The 25,298-nt window shown below is 37.7% G+C and overlaps 1 protein-coding gene across 1 annotated transcript in view; it reads right to left on the bottom strand.

Annotated features, from left to right (window-relative positions):
• Positions 1-25,298, bottom strand: part of LANCL3 (LanC like family member 3) — a 104,518-nt gene continuing 79,220 nt past the window's right edge. The window contains exons 2-5 of the mRNA XM_053580900.1: positions 21,067-21,190; positions 16,332-16,529; positions 8,444-8,651; positions 1-691 (exon numbers count right to left, since the gene is read on the bottom strand). Coding sequence (XP_053436875.1) covers positions 532-691; positions 8,444-8,651; positions 16,332-16,529; positions 21,067-21,190 — 690 coding nt within the window. The 3' untranslated portion in view covers positions 1-531. The remainder of the gene's footprint in view (positions 692-8,443; positions 8,652-16,331; positions 16,530-21,066; positions 21,191-25,298) is intronic.

The following is a 25,298-nucleotide window of genomic DNA, read 5'->3' as shown; positions in this document are numbered from 1 at the left end:
TAGATTTCAATAAGTAAAGGCCTAGGACAACCAAGAGTTTTCTTTTATGTCCTTCAGAAACCTGACGCTTCATCGCTCCTAGCAATTTCCAGCCGGGCAATTACTTAAGTGTTTATTGCCTTATTTCTGAATTTGGGGGTGGGAGGCACCCACAAATGGTCAAATACTCTGTCTAATTATGAAGGCATTAGAATTTTATTCCCATAGTCCTCACTTCAGGGTTCCTATGTCATAACTGAAAACCAGATCATTACTCTTTGCCTTTTTCCTCTTCTCTCCGGTTTTACAGCTATTCCCTGAAATATTAAATCTCTGTGGTTATTAGATGAGTTATGGTATCTTTATTTTGTAGGTTCTCTCTCAAGTCTGGTATCATATTGCCTTCACCTGCCTGTTCCCTGCCTTCTGGCAGCAATGTTAAGGCTCGTGGCTGTGATACCATTTGAATGTGGCTTATGTGGAAATTGCCTTGGGTAGGCTCAGGATATCTTAGGGGACTTGTGCAGGGCCACACTGGAAAAAAGGAGCCTTCTAAACAAAGACACTGAAGAGAGGGAATTCAGCCTGATTGGGCTGCAGCAGATCGATCAGAAAGCACACTGTTCCGGAGAAGCCTTCATACAAGCTGTATATACTTTCGAGGACGCGAGAACCAGCCTTGAATTCCTCGGTAAATAGGAATTGAGCAAACCTAAGAAAAAGAAGAAAATACAAACACTTTTAACATGAGCTTTTCCATATTATTGGCCTTTGGTTGCTTCTTCCTTTTCTGCTAAGTTTTAGTATCATTTTATTTCCAGAATTATATAATTATTTTTAGAAAGCCTTTTTCTCAACAAAAGAAAAAAGAGGACTCATTACACAATCACGTATTTTTCACAACAAATTATGTTGGGAAGCAAATCCAACTATATTCAGAGTTTGCAAAGAAAAGTGGTTTGGTATTTTCTGGGGATTTCAGTCCTTCTGTCATCCAATAACTAAAAGTAGGAAAAACAAAAAACCAGATAAATCACCCTACTTTCATTTATCTTGAATAAAATCAAACTGATATATGACTGTTCCTTTAAAAAAAGTAAATATGCTGTGTTTCTGCAGGCGTATCATTTCTGAGCTAGGTATCATTATATGTGACAGCAGAGACTGTGAAAATAAATGGACAAAATTTTATACAATCTGTGTTTTGGGCAAACAAAGGAATAAGATGAATGAGCAAAAGGCAAGCAACCTTTTATAATGATGATATCAAATAGCAAACTCAGCTACAAGACTGATTATTTTTAAGACATCTACGTTAAAAGGAAATAAAGAGCCTTTAAATTCTCCAAGAAAGACCTTTTTTCTTTTACTTATAGTTGCCACAAATATTATTCAGATTATTTATAAAGAGTAACAGTTTTACAGTAATTCACACCTTTTACAGTGCTGTCACTTATGTCATCTTTTTACTTTTGCTATCAACGACAAAAATAATCACCAGTTTAGAGGCCAAAGTTCACAGCTTGGTAAGGCCTAATAACTGATACAGCCATAAATTTAGATTACTGCTACCACATAGGAGGTACTAGGAACAGTAATTTGTATTTGATTTTTAAGGGCTCTTGGCATTATTGATGGCAGCATAAAATAAAGCAATAGGAAACACTGCAATTCTGTTTGGTAAAAATTTTCTATCAACTGTTTTCCTGAATATGCAACAATTTTTAAATGAAACTTTAAATGTTAAACAGTAGGATAATGATGCACCTTATAGAGTTAATTTAAAATTTGTAATTATATAATGAAGTCAGCTTCAGGGGGTCTTACTTAACCTTTTTAGTGCTACCTTTTCATTTGCCAGTCTGTCCTCCTTGGAAAAAAGTTTTCAAATTCATAAAATAAAATACAGAAGATGCCAAAGGAAATTAATTATATTTTAAGCACAGTTAGCAACAACTGAAACTTGGGCTTCACCCAGCAAATGCAAAAAATGTAACCTACTAAGTACCTTTATAATAATCTGAAATAAAAATAATAATAATAATTACAACCCCCCCAAATTTGTGATAGAATAACATATTTTTTTTTTATTTCTACATCATATAACAGGATCCAGCAGTGAATCTAATAAACGCCAACATTTTTAAGCAGTGATGGAAGTAAAATAGATTCCACAGTATCTGTAACAAGAGTAATATGACGTGAGAATGTCTATGATTTCTATTAGTTGCAGTCACATCTACTGCTCATACTTCTGTGACTTATCACCTACATTCGGAATGGAAGGAAATGCTGTATTTCAGCTTGAGATACAATCTCTTCCTAAATACAATCTCTTCCTAAATAAGTCCACAAACCGTAGATTAAGATGGCTGAAAGAGCAAGGGCTTTAGAGTAGAGGTACAGAGATTGGAAAAATTCACGGTGGATGAGCTTTGTAAAATTTCTTATTTTGACTTTAAAATGGCGAAGTTGCAGAATTGCACAGTATTACGTGTAAGATGAAAGATGCCACATACATATTAGGCTTTGAGCACATAGCAAGCATTCAATAAATGGAAAATATTTTTCACATACACATAATATTTGTAAAGCAGAGAAAAACATTCCACTGTACCATAAAAGAAACCTACAGTTTTGCTTGCTCTGCTTCCAACCTGTTTTCTCCTATGTGTTTATTTATTTATTATATCATTACATATTATTAACATATATTCATTTTGTTATCCTGCATTTTTTACTTAAGCCAATATAGTAAATATTTTCTGTGCTTTTCAAAATATTTTCTAAATGATACATAGCAATTTACAATAGTGCCAGCAATTTCTGAGTGTAGCAGATTCATTTTATTTTGATCTATGTTGTCTTATTATTTCTGAAAAAAAATGTTGTTGATATTAAAGTGCAAATAATTGTTTCAAAATCTACCCAGTGGAGCAAACATCATACTAATAAATTTATTTTTCTAAAATGTTTTCAGTCAAAATAGAAGTCAGAGGGCAATTACAGAACTAAAAGGAATAAAAGACACAGAACATTATATATCAGAACCTATTAAGTATGACTAAAGCTGAATATAGGAAAAATTCATAGATCTATGAATTGTTATTATTATTAATAGAAAGATGGAAAGTTTTCCAATTAAGCATTTTTAAACTCTAGAACATAACAAAATAAAGAAAAGTAACAGTAAACAACAAAATAAATTCAGAAAATAATGAATTAAAAAGCAAAAAAGAAAAACAAAAAGAATCAATAAGCAAAACCAAGAGCCAATTCCTTGAAAGGATGAACAAGACAGAAAAAATACTGGTGTATCTGACCAAGAAGGAAAAAATAGTAGAAGTAAGAAAAGGTAAACAGCCACAGATATAGAAAATTAAAAATATTATACAACTATACTATTATAGCTCTATGTTAAAAAAGATTCATATGAAGTAGGTGGTTTTACAGAAATATGATATATTCACTACTACTAAAAAATAAGAGGTAGAAAACCTGATTGAACAAACATAGATAAAATGAAAAGGTTATCAAATATTTTTCTGCAGCCATAAATTCCAACTGTATATTTGAAAGAGTAATATTGTTTACCTTTACAATTTTAAGACCTGCCAAAATTAAGGAAGCCACCTCAATTTGAACTATACTATACTTTAACTTTGAATTATAATAAATCAGAAATTTCAGTACTCTAATCAGTGAATGCAATGTCCAAACAATATTCGGGTATTACCTGAACATTTGCAGTCTTCTGCCTGCTAGGCAGAAATTTAAGTTGTTTGCAGGGCCCTGGACGCCAGAATCTTACAACTAAGACTCCGTTAGGTAGGACTTACCTACCAGAAAATAGAGGGGTTGTTCTGATCCTTTTAAATAGGCTTTGCAGCAGTTCTCAACCTGTGGGTCGCAATGCCTTTTTAACAATGAAAATACACTGCGGCACTAGGAAGGTTGAGAACCACTGTTAGGGCATGAGAACCGCTGATGAAATTTATATCAAAGGTGAAATCCATTAGCCTAGATAAGCTCCCAAATGACTCTCTTTTGCTACATTTGGGAAACAGTAGGCCAGGTTTCTACCTAAACAGATTAGGAAACCATGAATTAAACATGTTAACAGAATTCTTAAGCAATAGAGCTTCAAATAGAGAGGTAACTTAAATATTTTTATTTTAATGCATACATGCAAATATCATCAAGGATATTTTATGGTTTCTTAACCATGAATATTTGAAAAGTTGGCTTGGGAAGGACTTTCTGAGAAAATGACTTTTGAGTAAAGGTCTGAATGAAATGAGGGAGATAGGAAGTGAACGTTACAGGTGGAAGGAACCAAAACCAACGCCTTAAGGTGGAGTATACCTGGTATCTCAATGGAATCACAAGGAAGCCACAGTGGTAGAGAGAACCAGAAGAAGAAGGGTAGAGGATGAGATGAGATCAGGCAGGCTCAATCATCTTTTGTTCACAGAACAGAGAGGTTTTTACTCTGAGTCATATGGGAAGCCCTTGGATTGCCTTGAACACAGTATGTCATAATATGACATTATATACATTATAAGCAAATAAAAAATCATGGTAAAACATAGAAGCATTCCTAGTAAAATCAGCAATAAAAGCCAAGATGTTTACTATTCCTATTCTTGTTGAACATTGTTACGGGGCTATATTGCTATAGAGGACACATGCGAAAGAAAAAAGTATACACATGAGAAAACCAGTAATAGAATCATAATTATTTGCAGATAATATGTGTGTCTATTTATAGAACCTAATGAAATCTAATGGAAAACTAACAGTAACAATAATGGAGTTTATTAAGGCAACTAGATACATTATGTGATATTTACAAAAATAAAAATAAGACCTTTCTAAAGTACAATGTAAATTTATATGAAAAAGTACATCTTAGAAGTGATAAACTGTAGTAATATATATGTTTTAATTTCCCAAGTATCAGTAATAAACGACCTGAAAATATAATGGAGAAAAGATTTTGTTCACAATAAACTTGGAAACATAAAATACCTAGGAATAAAATTTATGAGAAACATATAAGACCTTCTTAAAATGGTATTTGTTTTAACTTAAATAAATGGAAATGTATACCATGTTCCTCAGTAGAAGAATGCAATATTCTAAAGGTGTTAATTCTCACTAAGTAATCTGTAAATTCAATGGAATTCCAATCAAATTTCCCTAGGATTAAAAAAATATGACATTCTTGGGCGGCGCCTGTGGCTCAGCGGGTAGGGCGCCGGTCCCACATGCCGGAGGTGGCGGGTTCAAACCCAGCCCTGGCCAAATTAAAAAAAAAAAAAAAAAAAAAAATATGACATTCAATCTAAAATACAATTAAAAGAGTAAATGAGAGAGAACAGATAAGAAAAATTAGAAATAAATGAATAACAAAATACAGAACTAGGGGGCAGGCGCAGTGGCTCATGCCTGTAATCCTAGCACTCTGGGAGGCTGAGGCAGGTAGATTGCTTGAGCTCACAAATTCAAGACCAGCTTGAGCACAAGTGATACCCCATCTCCAAAAATATTCAGGCGTTGTGGCAGGCGTGTGCAGTCCCAGCTACTTGGGAGGCTGAGGTCAGTGAATCGCTTGAGCCCAAGAGTTTGAGGTTGCTGTGAACTATGATGCCAGGGCAACAAAGTAAAACTATCTCAAAAAAAAAAAAAAAAAAAAAAACAGAACTAGATAATTCAAATAGAATAAAGTTGAGAAAGATGTCTAGGGGTAACTAGTGAACAGATAATATTGGAAAATTTTGTTTTTCATTAAACAAAGATAGACATCCATCTGATATGATATCATTAAAAGAGTAAGTTCTAGCTGAATCAAAAATTTAAATGTTAAAATAAAATCATAAAGGTAGTAAAAGTCGATATAAATTAATCTTTTTGTAATGTTGGAGTAGGAAAGGTATTTTTAAGCATCACACAAAATCCAGAAATTTTAAAGTTAAGATTGACAACTTCGATAAAAAAATCCTTAAAAATTTGGTATGGCAAAAGACTATGAACAAAGTTAAAAGAGAAATTACAAAGTAAGAAAATACTTATTGTATATCTTAACAAAGTCACAATCCTTAATATAAGCATCATAATAAGGGGAAAATGGGCAAAGAAAAAGGACAGGCTAGTTAACGATAGAGAAATAGCTACGAACCTAATGATTTCAATTCTAAAAGTATTCTGACAAATGCTTACATAAGTGCACAGAAATGTATATGCATTGGATATTTGGGGAAATTTTGTTTGTATGAGTAATGAGTTCACACATACCAAGTGCCCTTATTTAATGAATAGTTAAACTGATTATGATACAACTGTACTGAACGACTACATAGCCATTTAAAATAACAATATGTATACAAACTAAAATAAAGGATATCTCTTAAAAATTGTACATTTAAAATTATAAGCTGCAAACAGTATGCATAGTATATTATACATACATAGTAGCAGGAGCTTATTAAAATACACATAGGCACATGCACATATATATACTTGTATGTATGAACATACATTTATGCATAGAGAAAAGTCTAGAATAATAAACTCAAGTTTATAGTAAATGCTTACATTGCATTTACTATGTGCCAGGCATTTTTCTAAATGATTTTTCATATATCAATTCACTCAAACTACTCAATACTCCAAGGAGGTAGGAACTATTTTTCCACATTTTATGAATGAGGAAATTGAGACATAGAATGAGTTAAGTGACTTGTTAAAGGTTACACAACCAATATGATAACCATCATGTGCATACCCTCAGTGGGAGTCCTCACAACTAAACAGGAGGTATACTTTAGCCACTCCGTCCAAGTAACAGCTCAGATGTAAGAGAACCAGATCACATTGGTGGGTGTAAGAGACTTCCTGGCTTAGAAGACTTAAGAGCCACACAAGAAGCCAATATCTCTTGTAACAACTTTTGGATACAGAGAGCATCTAAATCCTTTCAAAAGGAATACCAGTTTCGTGCCACTATGCATTCAGGGAAGCCCCTACCTGTGACCTGTGCTTTATACTAGGTTATTTATACCTCATTCAAAGTTTTCCTGATCCACTTTATCCAGTTCACCAGTCAGGAATAATTTCTATTAAAAGCAATGTTATTTGGTGTCCAACTGATACTCGATCTTTACTGCCTTTCCAGGTAATAAACTATAGAAGTAATTTAGCATTATCTGTCAAAATTACAAAGATACATATCCTTTGGCCCAGCAATTCTACTTCTAGGAATTTATCTTTCACATTTCAGATATATCCATACATGTACAAAGTGGTTTATGTACAAGGTTATTCATCATGGCATTATTTGTAGTACAAAGTATTGGAAATTATCTAAATATATTTCTAATATGGGACTGGTTAAATAAGTAACAGTTCAGTCATACAGTGTAATGCCATGCAATAATAAAAATGGTGGAAGAAGGCCAGGCACAGTGGCTCACACCCACCTTAATCCTACAACTTTGGATCCATAAGGTGGGTACATCACCTGAGCTCAAGAGTGAGAGATCAGCCTGAGCAAGAGCAAGACCTTGTCTTTAACAAAAAAGTAGCCAGGTTGTCATGGCAGGCACTTGTAGTCCCAGCTACTTGGGAGGCTGAGGCATGAGGATCACTTGAGCCCAAGAGTTTAAGGTTGCTGTGAGCTATGACATTACAGCACTCTACAAAGAGCAACAAAGTGAGACTGTCTCAAAAAAAAAAAAAATAGCTCTTCAGTATTGATGTAGGGTGACCACTAAGATAGCAAGGTGTTATCATTTGTGTAAAAATAAAGTGATGAAATTATATATATATAATATAAAATCTAATAATATATACATATTTATTTTATATATATACTATTATAGTTTTGATATTCGACCCTCTTAACCTCATGTTGAAATTTAATCCCTGACATTGGAGGTGGGGCCTAGTGAGAGTTGTTCGGGTCATGGGGCATTTCCTTGTTCTGGTGGGTAGTGGTGAGTGAGTTCTTGCTCTGTTAGTTCTTGTGAGAGCTGGTTGTTAAAAAGAGCCTGGCACCTCTCCTCTCTCTGGTCTCCTCACTCATCATGTGATCTCAGCACGTCAGCTCCCCTTTACATTCTGCCATGAGTGAAAGCTTCTTGAGGTCCTCATCAGAAGCAGAGGTTGGAGCCATACTTCTTATACAGCCTGCAGAACCATGAGCCAAATAAACCTCTTTTGTTTTTAAATTATCCAGCCTCAGGTATTCCTTTAAGGTAACACAAATGTATGTGCACACAGTATCTTTGGGAAGATAATCAAGAAACTGTTTCTAGGGAAATCAACATGGCATGTAACTACATGGCTACAGGGCACAGTTGATGTATTCCTTTTTGTACTTTTTAAACCATGTTACCACATTACCTATTCAGAAAATTAATTAGATTAAAACTTAAGACAATATACATGAAGAACAGCTGACCTTTGGGCCCGGTAGATGTATTTAGAGTTTCCTGTGAGTCGGTATAGCAGCAGGAAGACATAGGCACTGCCAGCTACACCATGGCAGATCCCTGGCCCCTTCTTCAGCAGGCCCTTCTGCCATGTGAGTTCCCCACACCGGATACAGGTGTCCAAGTATTGCGGTTTCTTGGAAACCAGATAAGCTTTGGCAAATAGATAGGCAATTCCTGTGAAAACATTAAAGATATTAGAAATGACTTAGAGGTTAATGCTACGGCGTGAAACTTCTTAAACTATAAGAAGCTTACAAATAACTTGAGTATTGGTAAAATACAACTCTAATATGATAGTTCTGAAGTGGGACCTAAGATTCTGCATTTCTAAGAAGAGTCCTTCTGGGGATCATACTTTTCAAGTAGCAAGGTAATAGAATGTTCTGTAAGGGAGTCTTATTTTCCCTGTGGTATTTTAAGTTGTTTTAATTGTATAAACGGGTTGGTCTCTGGAGAAAGAGCAACATTTTTATTGAAGTACACAAATTGATAAAATCCATAATTTAAATTACAAATGGGTTAATATTTAATGATACATATTCTGGTAATCAATATGCATACATGGCTATTTAAAATGGCTAAATATTTATACAGCTTACTCATTCCCCCACAGAGATTCAGAATTTATAATGTTTAAGTACTTATAACTATACACATTTTCTTAAGAGCAAAACTGGGAATCTTTCCAACAAAAACAATGCTCCCAAACAACCTTGCCAAGACTTTACTCCAGCTGTGAAGTTAGTCCTTCCCAAATCAGATTGTTCCATGGAAAGAAATGTTCCTTCAAAGCTTGTCAACAAAGATAATATCAACTACAAAGGCAGGGACAGAAACAAGAGAAGCAACAGCTATTATATTAATAGAAATAATTTCCCTCAAGTTCCAATTTCTGGGCTCTCATATTCATAGAGTAGGTTAGTAATACAAGATCACTTCTTTCCTTCACAGGCTACCTTTTTTCTATATAAAAGGTGGGGAACGCTGAAATATAGCAAGTATTTGACTATCTCATTCATCTGGGTTACCTCTGCTTTTCATTGCCTTGACTAGGCTATTTTATGACTCTGTAAACATAGAAATTATCATGTAGAAAGCTGATAGTATTGCAAATAATTCCTATTCCTAGAAACTTTCATTCTGTCTGGTAGAGGTTGAAGTGACTTTCCTCTGCCTCTGTGGAAGAAGCCAGTTTTGCACCTGTTAAGCAAATTAATTTCATTTTTCCTACCTGTTAAGCAAATTCATTTCATTTTTCCTAATGGCCTATATAACTAACTATGTCTGCTCTTTAGTTTTTCCTTTCAACTAGTTATAACACGTTTCTGTTCCCCTCATTAATTAATGAACTAAATCAAATGGTTGAAATATGTTCATCTTATATTTGTATGAGAGTCGTGATATCATCCTCTTTTTAAGTATCCCCTTTAACTCTCCTTATAATTAACATTTACATGGCAATAGGCTCTTTGCTTAGTTAATGCTTTCCAGTCACCCCCTGACAATAGCTGCCTATAGCATTGTTCTCTTTCAATTTTAGAAACAAAATATCTTCCACAAACTAAAGAATGATTTCAAAAGAGTTGAACTTATGTGATCATGTATTCATTCATTCTCTGCATTCATTCATTTGAAAGTAGTCACTGATTATCTACTGTATGCATAGCCCTAGGCAAGGCCAGCTTCATAGGCATGCCATCTGTGCTGACAACTCACAGCCTTGACAAGGGTCGCATGCTGGGTTTAATGTTCTGTTACTGTCATCTTGAAATTCTTAACAATTTTCCTAAAAAGGACTTGCATTTTCTTTCTTTCTTTTTTATTTATTTATTTTTTGAGACAGAGTCTCACTATGTGGCCCTTGGTAGAGTGCAGTGGCGTCACAGCTCACAGCAACCTCAAACTCTTAGGTTTAAGAGATTCTCTTGCCTCAGCCTCCCAAGTAGCTGGGACTACAGACGCCCGCCACAACACCCGGCTATTTTTTGGTTGCAGTTGTCATTGTTGTTTAGCAGGCCCGGGCTGGGCTTGAACCTGCGAACCTCAGTGTATGTGGCTGGTGCCCTGCTCACTGAACTACGCGTGCCCAGCCAAAGGACTTGCATTTTCATTTTGCATGGAGCCCCTCCCCACCAAATATATATCCAGTCCAGGCACTGGGTGATATAAAATAAATGACTCCTGCCCTTTAGGAAGGCACTGTCTAAAAATGGAAATTAAAAATATGTTTAGGTGACTGATACATAATAGCACTTGTAACTCATGGTGCTGCTGGGACATAAAATGAATGGTACTGTCAATTATACTAGCAGGATCAGAAAGGTAGAAGTTACCTTGCACAAGGCAGTCAGCAAGACTTTGGATGGAAGTAGGACTTTTTCAGGACTTGAGGCAGAGAGGGCATTCTAGAACCAATCTCAGCAAGGGCAAGGGCAAAGATGTTGAACCAGGAAGGACAAGCCATATGAAGGCCTGTGGGGCAGTGTTCTAACCAACAGGCCAGTGAGCTGGAAGGGTAGATGAGCTCAGATTATGGATGGCTTTATGAATCAAGTCCAGTTAGGCAGCTTGGATCATACTCTACAGGCAATAGGGAACCAATGAAACTGTTTTTGCTGTGGACTGGTTGGTTTTTGTTTTTGTATGACAATGTGAAAATATCCTATGGTGGTGTCAGGAGAGACCTGAAAAAGGGCAACAGGGTAGCTGTGGGCTGATTATGTTGGCAGAAAGATGAAAATGAAGCTAATGAAAGAGACATTTCACAGGATGGGGTGACTGTTTAAATATTAATTGAACATTTACTATATGCTAGACACAGTAGTAGGTGCTAAGGTTTTAAAAAGCCCCTACTTTCACAGTATTTTAGACCACATGTGGGAAATAGAGGTGTCATGGAAGCACACAGGAGGGCCTTTTCTCTGTAATAGAAAAGGCTTACTAGAAGGAATGACACCATCTAACCTGATTACTGGAAGCTGAGGAGGAATTAGGTAGGTATATTGGACGCTATTAGTGCCCTACCTGGATTGCCTTTACTATACCAGCAGATTTTTCATCTCCCGGTTTGGGTGGTATGGGCTGCTAACAAAGTTCACAGTTGTCCTCTTCTTGGGAGATATGCCTTCAGGCAAATGGGAGGTTATATTATGTACCCACCTCCTGCAGATACTGGTCAATGACTCACTGATGCAGGAGTTCAAAAAGTCAGCTCCTCTGCTTGAATGCACAGCCAGCTTTTTGGTATAATCCATTCCTTTTAGCTTCCCCACAAATCAGGCTGAAGCTAGTCTCCAGGTAAGACACTCTCCTCTGGCTTTTCTCCGATGGCCTATTCTGCTTTTCCACTCCCTTATAGATTCTTCCTATGAGCAGACTCTGCTTCTGGACCCCAGGCAAAGAGCCTGATGAAGAGGCAGGCATATGATTACTTTAGCCTTCTGCCCCCTCTCTCCCCACCCAGGTCTTCCATGCTTTAAATTCATTCTATGACAGAATGAATGTCCTTTCTAGAACCATAATCTGATCATATCACTCCCCTGCTTAAACTGATAAATGGCTCCCTGTTGCCCAGGTGCCTTTGCATGGTACAGAAAGGCTTTTGCAACTAAGCTCCTTTCCTTTTCTCTATTCTCTGCTTGAAGCTGTTCACTTCAGTAAAACCAAACCACCAGCACTGCTTCCATGCCTTGCCTCTCACAGCCCACGTTGCTTTTTACTTTTCTTGGCCTGGCTAACTTACCTAGGGCGTCACCTCCTCCAGGAAGTCTTCTCTGGACCTGGAGGCAGCACTTGGAATCCCTCCTCTGAGCTCTCATCACTTCCTATACAAATCTTAGCATTTATACAGAATCAGATTAAAATTATCTATTTTCATGGCTGCCTCCTCTAGTACAGTGCAAAGTACCCAAGGGCGGGAACTGTATTGTGTTCATTATTTTCCACTAGTCTGTGGCATGGTATGTGTCATATGACAAGGGCTCCATAAATGTCTGTTGACTCTATAACAGGCGTCCTCAAACTGCGGCCCGCGGGCCACATGAAGCTGTGTGAATTGTATTTGTTCCTGCTTTGTTTTTACTTCAAAATAAGATATGTGCAGTGTGCATAGGAATTTGTTCATAGTTTTTTTTTTTTTTTAAACTATAGTCTGGTCCTCCGATGGTCTGAGGGACAGTGAATTGGCCCCCTGTTTAAAAAGTTTGAGGACGCCTGCTCTATAATGTCTCCTTTCCCACCTCAGCATAAGCCAGTGCTAGGGTGAACAAAGAGAAATGGGGATGGAAAAAAGGCTGAGTTTGTCTAATTGCTACACCAGGCCATTAGCCCCAGAAAGGCAAATAGGTATTGATTCTGTGGTTCTGGACAGAATCTAAAGGTCTCTTTCTGCAGCCTGGATCACAGAATGGCACATGGAAGGGATCTTGAAAAGCTTCTAAATTTGCTTTTTCCTAACACAAACTAACAGAATCTACAATATGACTGCTTAATTTAAAAGGAAGGAATGTTGAGTTTCTTTGCCTTTGATAGGAACCATATCATTTCATCATAGGAACACACATTCTAGTGCATTGATAAGAAACCTGGGTTAGCAACGATGTATGTTTTTGACTAATACAACTGGGAAAAAGAATGGATTATTACTTAATAAATATGGTTTGAGAGGCTAAATCTTCAAAAATATGAGATCCAGTAGAGCCCTGTGTTAGCTAGACTTGCCACATGTAGTTTCAACATACCAGAGAATCACCACCCAGGTGTATTCTGGGTTCTGTAATTTCTCTGAGGCACACATTGTGCACTACAAAGCTTGGTGACCAATGGCACCTGCACTTCAAAAGCCTTTTATTCTTTATTCAAATTCACCTACCCAAGAGCCTTGGTGAAAGGAATAAAAAAAACACCTACACCTGTTGTTTCACACAGAGTAAAGGAAACACACTATCAGCATTACCACAGCAATGATGTAACCTAATGCAGTTGAGAGTTTATTTTAGCCACAGCATTTATTTAATGATTTTGCAAATGACTTTGGTCCTGTATTTCAAAATCATCAAGGTTGTGAAGAGTTTATATATATCTTCCCGTAATACTTTGTTGTGTTTATTGAGAAAAATCTATATACCACACTAGGTATTTATAAATGTGGGTATTTGCAAAGCTTTTAGGACACATTCCTCCGGAATGGCAAAAGTCCACAGCATAAAAGGAGTCTGTTGTGAGAATAATTGTAGTTTTGAGTTTCACTACTCTATCTTAACGTGCTCATTTCACAGATAAAGAGAAAATGACACAAAAGAAACAAAATAACCTCTTTTCGAGGTCATTTAGCTGGTAAGTATTGGCAATACAATTAGAACCTGAAGTTATTAACTTAGAAGTCAAGAACTATTTCCAAACTGCATAAATGACAACTAGGGCTGTCACCTATAGAGGGAGGTTGAAGGAAAGTCGATAGGAAACAATTACAGGGAGAGATAAATTATCATTAATGAAGTTCCACATTATGGAATAGCTTTGGCAGGTTTTCATCACAGAGTAAGTCTGCTGCCCCAAATCATCTGCAGTGCTTATAAATCTATTCTCCAAAATATTTCCTTAAACAAATAAAAATTATTTTTCTAGCTCATTTTCTGTTTTATAATTTTTGGAGAGTTTATTGTCATCAACTTCTGTGAGATCTTGATAGTCTTTGGTCTGCACTTATCAGATTTAAAATCATGCTTGCAGCTGAGTATCTCTTAATATACCAATATTATTATTATTTTGAGACAGAGTCTTGCTTTGTCACCCTCGGTAGGACAGAGTGCCCCATGGCATCACAGCTCACAGCAACCTCCAACACTTGGGCTTAAGCGATTCTCTTGCCTCAGCCTCCAATAGCTGGGACTACAGGTGCCCACCATAACACCCCCGGCTATTTCTTGTTGTTGTATTTATTGTTGTTTAGCAAGCCTGTGCCAGGTTTGAACCTGCCAGCCCTGGTGTATGTGGCTAGCACCCTAACCATTGAGCTACGGGCACCGAGCCAAGACCAATATTCTTGAAGGTGGGCATAGGGCTGACAAAAATAATGTACTTCATTTTTTTATTCACTTGTGTATTGCTTTATTTTTAGTAGTTTGTGAATATGAAGACTGAATGATTTGGCTTTGGAATCTGTAATCTTTTTGAGACACTGAACATGAGTGATAAAGGAGGATAAGTAAAACCCCCACAGTAATGAATTCTAGGCAGCACTGTTATGGTACATGATTAACAAAGACAGGTGGTATTTAGTATAAAGAAATGATGAAGTAACTGCCCTTAAAGACACCCACATCACTTAACTGACCAAATTTCTCATTTGAGATTAGCTTCCAACTCTTCAAGATTTTCACTAGCACAAGGAATCCTTTAAAAATATTCTGTATTTAAATTGGGACATCTCCAAAGTTCAAGAATCCTGGCTGGGATGCTTGGAAGATATCCAGAGACTATGACTGATTGTGATCAAAGGGAGTGGGCCAGAGAAAAGCTGAGTATAACAAAAAGAAATATCACTTCCAGGTTGGTAAATAACTTTTTTTTTTTTCTCAAAAAGGTGAAAGTAAAGGGAAATGGTTTCAAATCATAACCGGCAGGAGTTAGCTTGGATATAATACACAATGCTCTGTTACTGATACAAGTGCACACTTTGCAGTTCCTTCCATAGGTAAATGTAGCAGGCAGAGAAAACAGGGCCATTAGACTGTGACTTACATTATTCATCTATACAAACTGTACCAAAGAAAAAATAAAATTATAGTTGGACTTAAAACCATTAATTAAGGGGGGAATGGAGGGGATAAAACTCAGGTAACAAGTTAAGATAAATCAAAAATATTTTAAAGCTATGTTTGTGGGATTAAAGCATAGCCTTGAAAATTAAATCTACTCATAATCAAAAGATTTTGTGTTATCTTGGTATTTTAAGTCCTCTCCCATGTCCCATTAATTGATTTATTTGAATTTAACTACTTTTAAATCGCCCCTTCTCTGAAGGCAATATAATGGGATTTTTTAAAAGGGGGAAAAAGATGGGGTCTGGTAAATTTCTAGGCTCAATTCCAGGGAGTTCACTGGGATGGCTTCTCATTTATATAGACTTCTTATTTGGTACTAGTGGAAATTCCATTTGAAGAAGAATCATGGAATAGTGTATTTCAAATTTTCAAGTACATACAAGTCACCAAAGGATATTGCTAACATGTAGATTTGATTCAGTGGGCCTAGGGAGAAGCCTGAGATTCTGGGTTTCTACCAACACACATTTGCTCATGTGACTAATTTAGGGACCACATGTTGAATTGCCAGGCTCCAGATCTACACTGTCCAATGTAGCTATGTAGCACTTGAAATGTGGCAAGTCTCAATTGACATGTAAAAAAAAATACAATAGATTTCAAAGACTCCATATTTTATGAAAAATGCAAAATATCTCAATTTTTAATTAGCCTCACATTAAAATGATAATACTTAGAGTATATTTGGTTATATAATATACATTATGAAAGTTAGCTTTACCTGACTGTACTATTTTAATGGAGTTACCAAAAAATTTATTACTTTTGTAGCTTATACTGCTGGACAGTATTAGTTTAGCTCTATATACAAAAAGATACGTATCATATATTTTTTTAAAAAATAGGGGATAATTTCCAGAAGTCCTTTACAGATCAAGAATTTGGGGCTTTGAAAAATTTCATCTTGACCTTTTTGTCTCACATATCAATGACATAAGATAAGAAATACCCTCACTTCTCAGAAAAGAAACCCTCCTGTGGCTAAGCTAGATGAAAGGCAATGTTTTCAAGATAACAGAGTGTGTGAAACCTGGAGCGCCATGGCACCAGTGGACCAGCTCATTCTCTCTCTTGATGGTCTCGCCGAGCTCAGGTGGCCAGTTGCAGTTCTGTTCCTGTTCCATGAGGAAGTCCACACTCTGCCACACCAGCTCCCGATCTGAGGGCTTGAGGTGCTCGTGGTAAGAAAGAAGCATCTGAAGTATGGACGATAGGCCATGAGCTGCCCCTATATTCACAAGCAAAACATAATTAATTCACACAATAGGGAGCAGACTCAGTTTGATTTGGTGAAAAAATAATTACAGGATAAAAAAGAAACTTAGAAGTACATATAGCAATGTAATAATGGAATTGCTTAAGAACGAGGCTTCCAATAAACTATAGTCTGCATGCCAAATCTACTTCACTGCTTTTTCTTTGTAAACAAAGTTTTATTGAAACACAGTCATGCTCATTCGTTTGTACACTGAATGGCTGCTTTTCTGCTAAGACAGCAGAGCTACATTTGTCACAGAGACCATATAGTTCACAAAACCTAAAATATTTTTTGTTTAACCCTCTACAGAAAAAGTTTGTTGACCAATTCTTGGTCAAACTTGCTCAAGTATTTTTAAGTTCATAATTAACAGAACAATAGCCTTTATGAAAATGCTTCTAAAGTGCTTGAAAATACTTTGTTCTAGGTATTCTAATCATTTATTTATTATTATTTTATTAAATATATTTGGGGGTAGAAGCAGTATTTTTGTTACATGGCTGAATTGCATAGTGGAGAAGTCTAGGCTTTTAACATGTTCATCACCTGAATAGAGTGTGTTGTACCCTGCAGGCAATTTTTCATTCTTCACCCGCTTCTCATTCTCCCTCTTCTGAGTCTCCAATGTTCATTAAGTCACCTTTTTTTTTTTTATGGCTGAGAACCCTCTCTGTAAGCCTTACTTTATTTCTTTTTTTATTATTAAATCATAGCTGTGTATATTAATGCGATCATGGGGCACCACACACTGGTTTTATAGACCGTTTTGACACATTTTCATCACACTGGTTAACATAGCCTTCCTGGCATTTTCTTAGTAATTGTGTTAAGACATTTACATTCTACATTTACTAAGTTTCACGTGTACCTTGTAAGATGCACCGCGGGTGTAATCCCACCAATCACCCTCTCTCCGCCCACCTCCCCCCTCCCTCTTCTCCCTTTCGCCCTTCCCCCTATTCTTAGGTTATAACTGGGTTATAGCTTTCATGTGAAAGCCATAAATTAGTTTCATAGTAGGGCTGAGTACATTGGATACTTTTTCTTCCATTCTTGAGATACTTTACTAAGAAGAATATGTTCCAGCTCCATCCATGTAAACATGAAACAGGTAAAGTCTCCATCTTTATTTAAGGCTGCGTAATATTCCATGGTGTACATATACCACAATTTATTAATCCATTCGTGATCGATGGGCACTTGGGTTTTTTCCATGACTTAGCAATTATGAATTGGGCTGCAATAAACATTCTGGTACAAATATCTTTGTTATAATGTGATTTTTGGTCTTCTGGGTATATACTTAGTAGAGGAATTATAGGATTGAATGGCAGATCTATTTTTAGATCTCTAAGTGTTCTCCAAACATCTTTCCAAAAGGAATGTATTAATTTGCATTCCCACCAGTGGTGTAGAAGTGTTCCCTTTTCTCCACATCCATGCCAACAATTCTGGTCTTGGGATTTTGTGATATGGGCTAATCTTACTGGAGTTAGAGCATACATTCTCATTGCTTAGCTCTCATTTATAAGTGAAAACATGTGGTATTTGTCTTTTTGTTCCTGGGTTGCTTCGCTTAGAAAAAATGGCCTTCAGTTCCATCCAAGTTGCTGCATAAAAACCACCTTATTTATTTGTGATGGCTGAATAGTATTCCAGGGTGTGTATACACGTGTGTGTGTGTGTGTGTGTGTGTGTGTGTGTGTATGGGGGGAGAACATTTTCTTTATTCATTCTTCAGTTAGTGGGCACTTAGGTTGGTTTCATATCTTTGCAATTGTTAATTTTGCTACAATAAACATGGGTGTAGGTGTCTTTTTTATACAATGATTTGGTAAATTTTATGTGTCAGCTTTACTAGGCTGTGGGTGTCTATATATTTGGTTAAACATTATTTCTGGGTATGTCTGTAAGGGTGTTTCTAGACAAAAATAATATAGTAGACCCTCCATATTTGACCACATCCCTACATTGACCACCTCCTTAAGTTGACCTAATTTTTATAGACCAGACATGTGCTATATGTATGTATCAGCACAGTAGGCCTATTACGTTATGTTGACCACCTCCATATGTTGACTAGTTTGTTATAATCCCTTGGGCGGTCAACTGACAGAGGTTCTACTATATTCAAATATGTGGACTGAGTAAAGCAGATTGCCCTCTCCAATGTGGGCAGGCCTCACCCAATTCATTAAAGGACTGAGTAGAACAAAGGGATAAGTAAGAATTATTTCTCTTTGCCTGTTTTCAAAGTGGGACATTGGTCTTTTCTTGCCTTTGGATTCATACTTGAACTGGAATTTACACCATTGGCTTTCCTGGGTCTGGCTTCTTAGCCTGTATAATTGTGTGACCCCATTCCTTATAATAAATTTATTTATTTATTATATTACAATTCTCTGAAGAACCCTGATTAATACAAGGTGATGAATGAAAAACTGAGAAAGGAGAGTTTAACTTGACCTCAGGGGTGGAGAGAGTGCTAAAGGTTCCACAAAAGTAATGTTATCTAAGTAAAATCTTGAAGAATTCCTAAGAGTTTCAGCAGAGGGTACTGAACTAGCAAAGGCCTGAGCCTGCCTTTGGAAAAAGATTTAGCTTAACAAAGGTAAAAGTCATCCCAGTCCCTCTAGGAGTTTTCACTCACTCCCAATTAGTAGAATCCTGATTAGTGGGTGGTAATGGTGCTTGTTATTCAAATTCAATTCTATAATTTTAGAGCTTTCTCTTTGTATTCAGACAATTGTCACTTTGCCATACTCAGAACTCTTGATTCCCCAGAAATGGCCTTGTATCAGGTCAAAACTTCTCTCTTAAAAGATGATCATAAAGTTTGAAAGTATCTTTCTTTCACTGTATTTGAAAATTTTAAAGAAAAAGTTGCTTTTCAGGAAAATGCTTTTGCATTAGATAGAAATCTGGTTTGTGCTATATATGTAAATGGCCAGAATGTCAATTTCTCTAACAAAACCTGAAAATGAACCAAATACCTATATTAGAGGGCTACAGTGGACACTGTCAGTGCCCTGCTCATCACATCATCCACATTCACCCTTCACGTGTTCTTACCCTCCATGCTTCCTACCTTAAGCACCTATGATTCTTCTTTGGCCACAGGTGTGTGCCCAGCCCAGAGGGGCAGGGCCAGATAGTTAGAGAATTAACACAGCTGAGAGAAGCAACCAATAAGCAGGGAGCTGGGGAAGGAATATCCCAGATTTCTTCACCCACTGGGCGAGACAATTCTGAGATGTGTCCTATATGTCTCAAAGATTTCCCAGGGGAACTGAGCCTCACTTGTCCATAGTTATATGCTCAATACTCAGTTAGCTTCTTTCTTTTCTTTATCTCATTTTCTGACTCCTCTAACAACATTATCTTGGCTTACCTTCCAAATAAGCCTTTTATACCCAAATCCATGTCTCAGGATCTGATCTGAGGGGAACTTAGGCAGGGACTTTTAAGATTCTTCACAGAAACTCTGATCAAATTCATTTGTTAGTCATTCATTCATTCGAGTTCCCTTACTACTTGAAGGTTCATTGGTAAAGGTCTTGGGATCATGAAGATAAATGAGAGAAAATTTCCACCCTGAAGGAGCACAAAGCCTGCTAAGATGGTTAGATACATGAGCCACTAATTACAGACGGATGTGACAAAGGCTCCAGTCGAAGAGGGGGCAGGGTGACAAGACAACACTACCCAATTTTGCCTCAGGGGGAAATGTGAATGTTTCTTGAGAGAGGGTTTAACACCCCTTTTTCCAAAAGCACACAGTTTTTCAGCAGGATCTGATAATGTTTGAGCAGAGTCTTAAAAGTCTGCCGGTAGATAAAGGAGTTAGGGGAAAGTGGGGCATTTCAGGCAAAGGGAACATGTGCAAAGTTAAAAAAAAAATGAGAACACTTTGCACATGGGAAACTGCTAGACAAAACCTGGTGGGCAGAGATAAAGCTGGAGTCTGGGAAAACAGGCAGGTAATCTACAAAGGGCCTTGCAAACCTTGTTCAGGAGTGATGGTGAGCTTCTACAGGAGTCAAACAAGGAACTCAAAATTAGCCACTGTAACTCAGTAGCGTATTATTAATCCCCTCCTATTTAAAACATTAAAATGTTAGTGGCTGATCCTACTTCCCTTCCTTAACAAAGGTTAAAGTCCTTCTTTCCTGCGCAGAGGAAGTACTTGCAATCAATAAATGTAAAAATGGTTCATAATCTTTAGGCAAAATTAGTCTGAAGAGCTTATGATCTGGAATAAGGATTTCAGTCCTTAGTGAAAGCAACCATTAAAATAGGTACATTTTTGATAGGTACACTATGAAAGCAAATATTAAATTGTCATTTGTAATATCTAAAATATCTGTTTTAAAAAGACATTTTAAATTATTTTTTATTGAATTAATAGTGATGACCTACAGCAAAAACAAAATCTTCCAATATTTACTCAATGTTAATATAACAGACTCCCTCCATCCTGCAGGTCTGTGCCAATACTCTTACTTACCCAAGTATTCTGTTCCATAGTAAGAATACATCAGTGGGAATGGTTTCCTCTTTTTTATGGCATACTGCTTCCCAGAGTCCAGAATTGCCTGGCAAATTGATTTGATCTGTGCTGGGGTCAGCACCTGAGTAAGGAAATCAAGAAGCAGAAGTCAAAGCGGGATCCTTTCTTCCCTAAAACAGTGAATATTCTTGCTTAAAAACTTCATAAGTAGGCTTGGCGCCCATAGCACAGTGGTTACAGCGCCAGCCACATGCACCAAGGCTGGCAGGTTCAAACCCAGCCCGGGCCATCTAAACAACAATGACAACTGCAACAAAAAAATAGCAGGGCATTGTTGTGGGCTCCTGTAGTCCCAGGTACTTAGGAGGCTGAGGGAAGAGAATCATTTAAACCCAAGAGTTTGAGGTTGCTTTGAGCTGTGATGCCACAGCACTGTACTAAGGGCAACATAGTGAGACTCCGTCTAAAAAGAAAAGAGAAAAAGAAAGAAAGAAAGATGGATAGAAGGACACAGACAGAAAGACAAAACGACAGAAAGACAGAAAAACAGATAGACTGACAGAAAGGCAGAAAGACAGAAATACACACAGACGGAAAGACAGAAAGACAGTCAGAAAGACAAAAAGACACAAAGTAAGGAAGACAGAAAGACAGAACGACAAACAGAAAGACAGACAGACAGAAAGACCAACAGAAAGAAAGACAAAAAGACACACAGACAGAAAGACAGACAGAAAAACAGAAAGACAGACGAACAGACACATGGACAGAAGGACAGAAAGACAGAGAAAGACAGAAAGAGAAACAGAAAGAGACAAAAAAACAGAGAGACAGACAGAAAGACAAAAAGACATATAGACCAAAAGACAGACAGAAGGACAGACACACAAATAGAAAGACAGACTGACAGAAAGACAGAAAGACACACAGACAGATAGAAAGACAGACCGACCAAAAGACAGACAGAAAGACACACAGACAGAAAGACACACAGACAGAAAGTCTGATAGAAAGACAGAAAGACACACAGACAGACACACAGACAAAAAGACAAAGACAGAAAGAGACAGAAAACCAGAGAGACAGATAGAAAGACAAAAAGACACACAGACAGAAGGACAGACACACAGACCGACAGACAGACATAAAGAAAGATGCACAGACAGAAAGACAGACTGACAGAAAGACAGGCAGAAAGATAAACAGAAGGACAAAAGACACACAGACAGAAAGACAGACAGACAAAAAGAGACACAGACAGAAAGACAGACCAACAGAAAGAAAGACAAAGAAAGACAGACTGACAGAAAGACAGATGGACAGAAGGACAGAAAGACACACAGACGGACAGATAGGAGAGAAAGACACAGACAGAAAGACAGAGAAAGAAAGAGAGACAGACAGAAAAACAGAGAAACAGTCAGACAAAAAGACAGAAAGACACATAGTGAGACAGACAGAGGACAGAAAGACAGAAGAACAGATGGAAAGACAGACAGACACACACAAAGACAGACAGAAAGACAAAATGACACACAGAAAGACAGACACACAGACCGACAAAAACAGACAAAAAGACAGATGGACAGAAAGACAGACCTAAGGACAGATGGACAGACAGACAGAGACATAAAGACAGACCAACAGAAAGACAGATGAACAGAAAGACACACAGACAGAAAGACAAAGACAGATGAACAGAAAGACACACAGACAGACATACGGAAAGAAAGACAGACAAAAGGACACACAGACAGAATGACAGACAGATCGACAGAAAGACAGACTGACAGAAAGACACACAGACAGATGGACAGAAAGACACACACACAGACATAAAGACAGACAGACAGACTGACAGAAAGACACACAGACAGATGGACAGACACATGACAGACAGAAAGACAGAGAGACCAACAGAAAGACAAACACACAGACAAACAGAAAGACACACAGACACAGACAAAAAGACACATGGACAGACAGAAAGACAGACAGAAGGACCGACAAACAGAAAGACAGACGGACAAACAGAAAGACACACGGAGAGACAGAAAGACAGACAGATAGACAGATGGACAGAGAACACAGATAGACAGACAAAGGGACACACAGACAGACAAAGACAGACCGACTGAAAGACAGACTCACAGAAAGACACGCAGACAGACCGACCGAAAGCCAGACAGAAAGACACACAGACAGACAAAGACCGACCAAAACACACATAGTGAGAAAGACAGCCAACAAGACAGACACACAGACAGAAAGACAGACAGAAAGACACACATACATAAAGACAGACAGACAGGAGGACAGACCAAAAGACAGAAAGACACACAGACAGAAAGACAGACTGACCGACATACATACAAAGACAGACAGACAGATAAAGACAGACAGAAGAGACAGAAAGAGACACAAAAAGCGAGACAGACAGAAAGACACATAGACAGACAGAAGGACAGACATACAGACGGACAGACAGACTGACAGAATGACAGACAGAAAGAAAGACAGACAAAAGACAGAAAGAAAGACAGAAAGACAGACAGAAAGACAGATGGACAGAAAGACACACTGACAGACAGAAAGACAGACTGACAGACAGATGAACACAGACCGACAGACAAGGACACACAGACTGAAAGACTCACAGAAAGACAGAAAGACACACAGAGAAAGACAGAGAGACAGAGACACAAAAACAGACAAACAGACAAAAAGAAAGACACATAGGCAGAAAGACAGGCAGAAGGACAGACACACAGACAGAAAGACAGGCCGACAGACAGAAAGACAGACAAAAGGACACACAGACAGACATACAGGCAGACAGAAAGACAGAAGGACAGACAGAAAGACAGACTGACAGAAAGATAGACCAACAGACACACAGACTGATAGAAAGACAGACAAATAGACGGACAGAAAGACACACAGACAAAAAGATAGAAAGACAGACAGAAAGACACACGGACAGACAGAAAGTCTGATAGACAGAAGGACAGACAGAAAAACGGACAGAAAGACATATGGACAAAGACAGAAAGACACATAGACAGGCAGAAAGACTGAAAGAAAGACAGATGAACACAGACAGACAGACAAGGACACACAGACAGAAAGACAGACTCACAGAAAGACAGAAAGACACACAAAGACAGAGAGACAGAAAGAGACACAAAAACAGAGACAGACAACGAGACAAAAAGTCAGAAAGACAGACAGAAGGACAGACACACAGACAGACAGAAGGACAGACACACAGACAGAAAGACAGAGAGACATACAGGCAGACAGAAAGACAGAAGGACAGACAGAAAGACAGACAGACGGACAGACAGAAAGACAGACAGACATAGTGAGAAAGACAGACAGACAGGACAGACACAGAAAGACAGACTGAAAGAAATACAGACAGACGGACGGACAGAAAGACACACACACAGACAGACATAGAAAAGGACACACAGACAGAAAGACACACGGACAGAAAGACACACAGACAGAAAGACAAACAGACAAGGACACACAGACAGAAAGACAGACCTACCAATAGCCAGACAGAAAGACACACAGACAAAAAGAGAGATAGAAAGAGTCACAAAAACAGAGAGACAAACAGACCAAAAGACACATACCAGGGGTCCTCAAACTACGGCCCACGAGCCACATGCAGTGGTGTGATCGTATTTGTTCCTGTTTTGTTTTTTTACTTCAAAATAAGATATGTGCAGTGTGCATGGGAATTTGTTCATAGTTGTTTTTTTTTTTGTTTGTTTTGTTTTGTTTTTTAAAACGATAGTCCGGCCCTCCAACGGTCTAAGGGACAGTGAACTGGCCCCCTGTTTAAAAAGTTTGAGGACCCCTGGAGACAGAAAGACAGAGTGACTGACAGACAGACAGACAGAAAGACAGAAAGACACAAAGACAGAAAGATAGACAGAAAGACAGATGGACAGAAAGACACAAACACAGAGACAGAAAGACAAAAGGACACACAGAAAGACAAACTCACAGAAAGACAGACAGCAAGAAAGAAAGACCCACAGACAGAAAGACAAACAGAAAGACACAGACAGACAGAAAGACAGACTGACAGACACACAGACAGACAGAAAGACAGAAGGACACACAGACAGACAGAAAGACAGAAAGACTGATGGAAAGAAAGATAGACTGACAGATGGACAGACAGAGGACAGATGGACAGAAAGACAGACACA

The sequence above is a fragment of the Nycticebus coucang genome, chromosome X (genome assembly GCF_027406575.1).
Source record: "Nycticebus coucang isolate mNycCou1 chromosome X, mNycCou1.pri, whole genome shotgun sequence".
Lineage (NCBI taxonomy): Eukaryota > Metazoa > Chordata > Mammalia > Primates > Lorisidae > Nycticebus > Nycticebus coucang.
The sequence above is the reverse complement of the archived record's forward strand: the minus strand, read 5'-3'. Positions and strand labels throughout refer to the sequence as shown.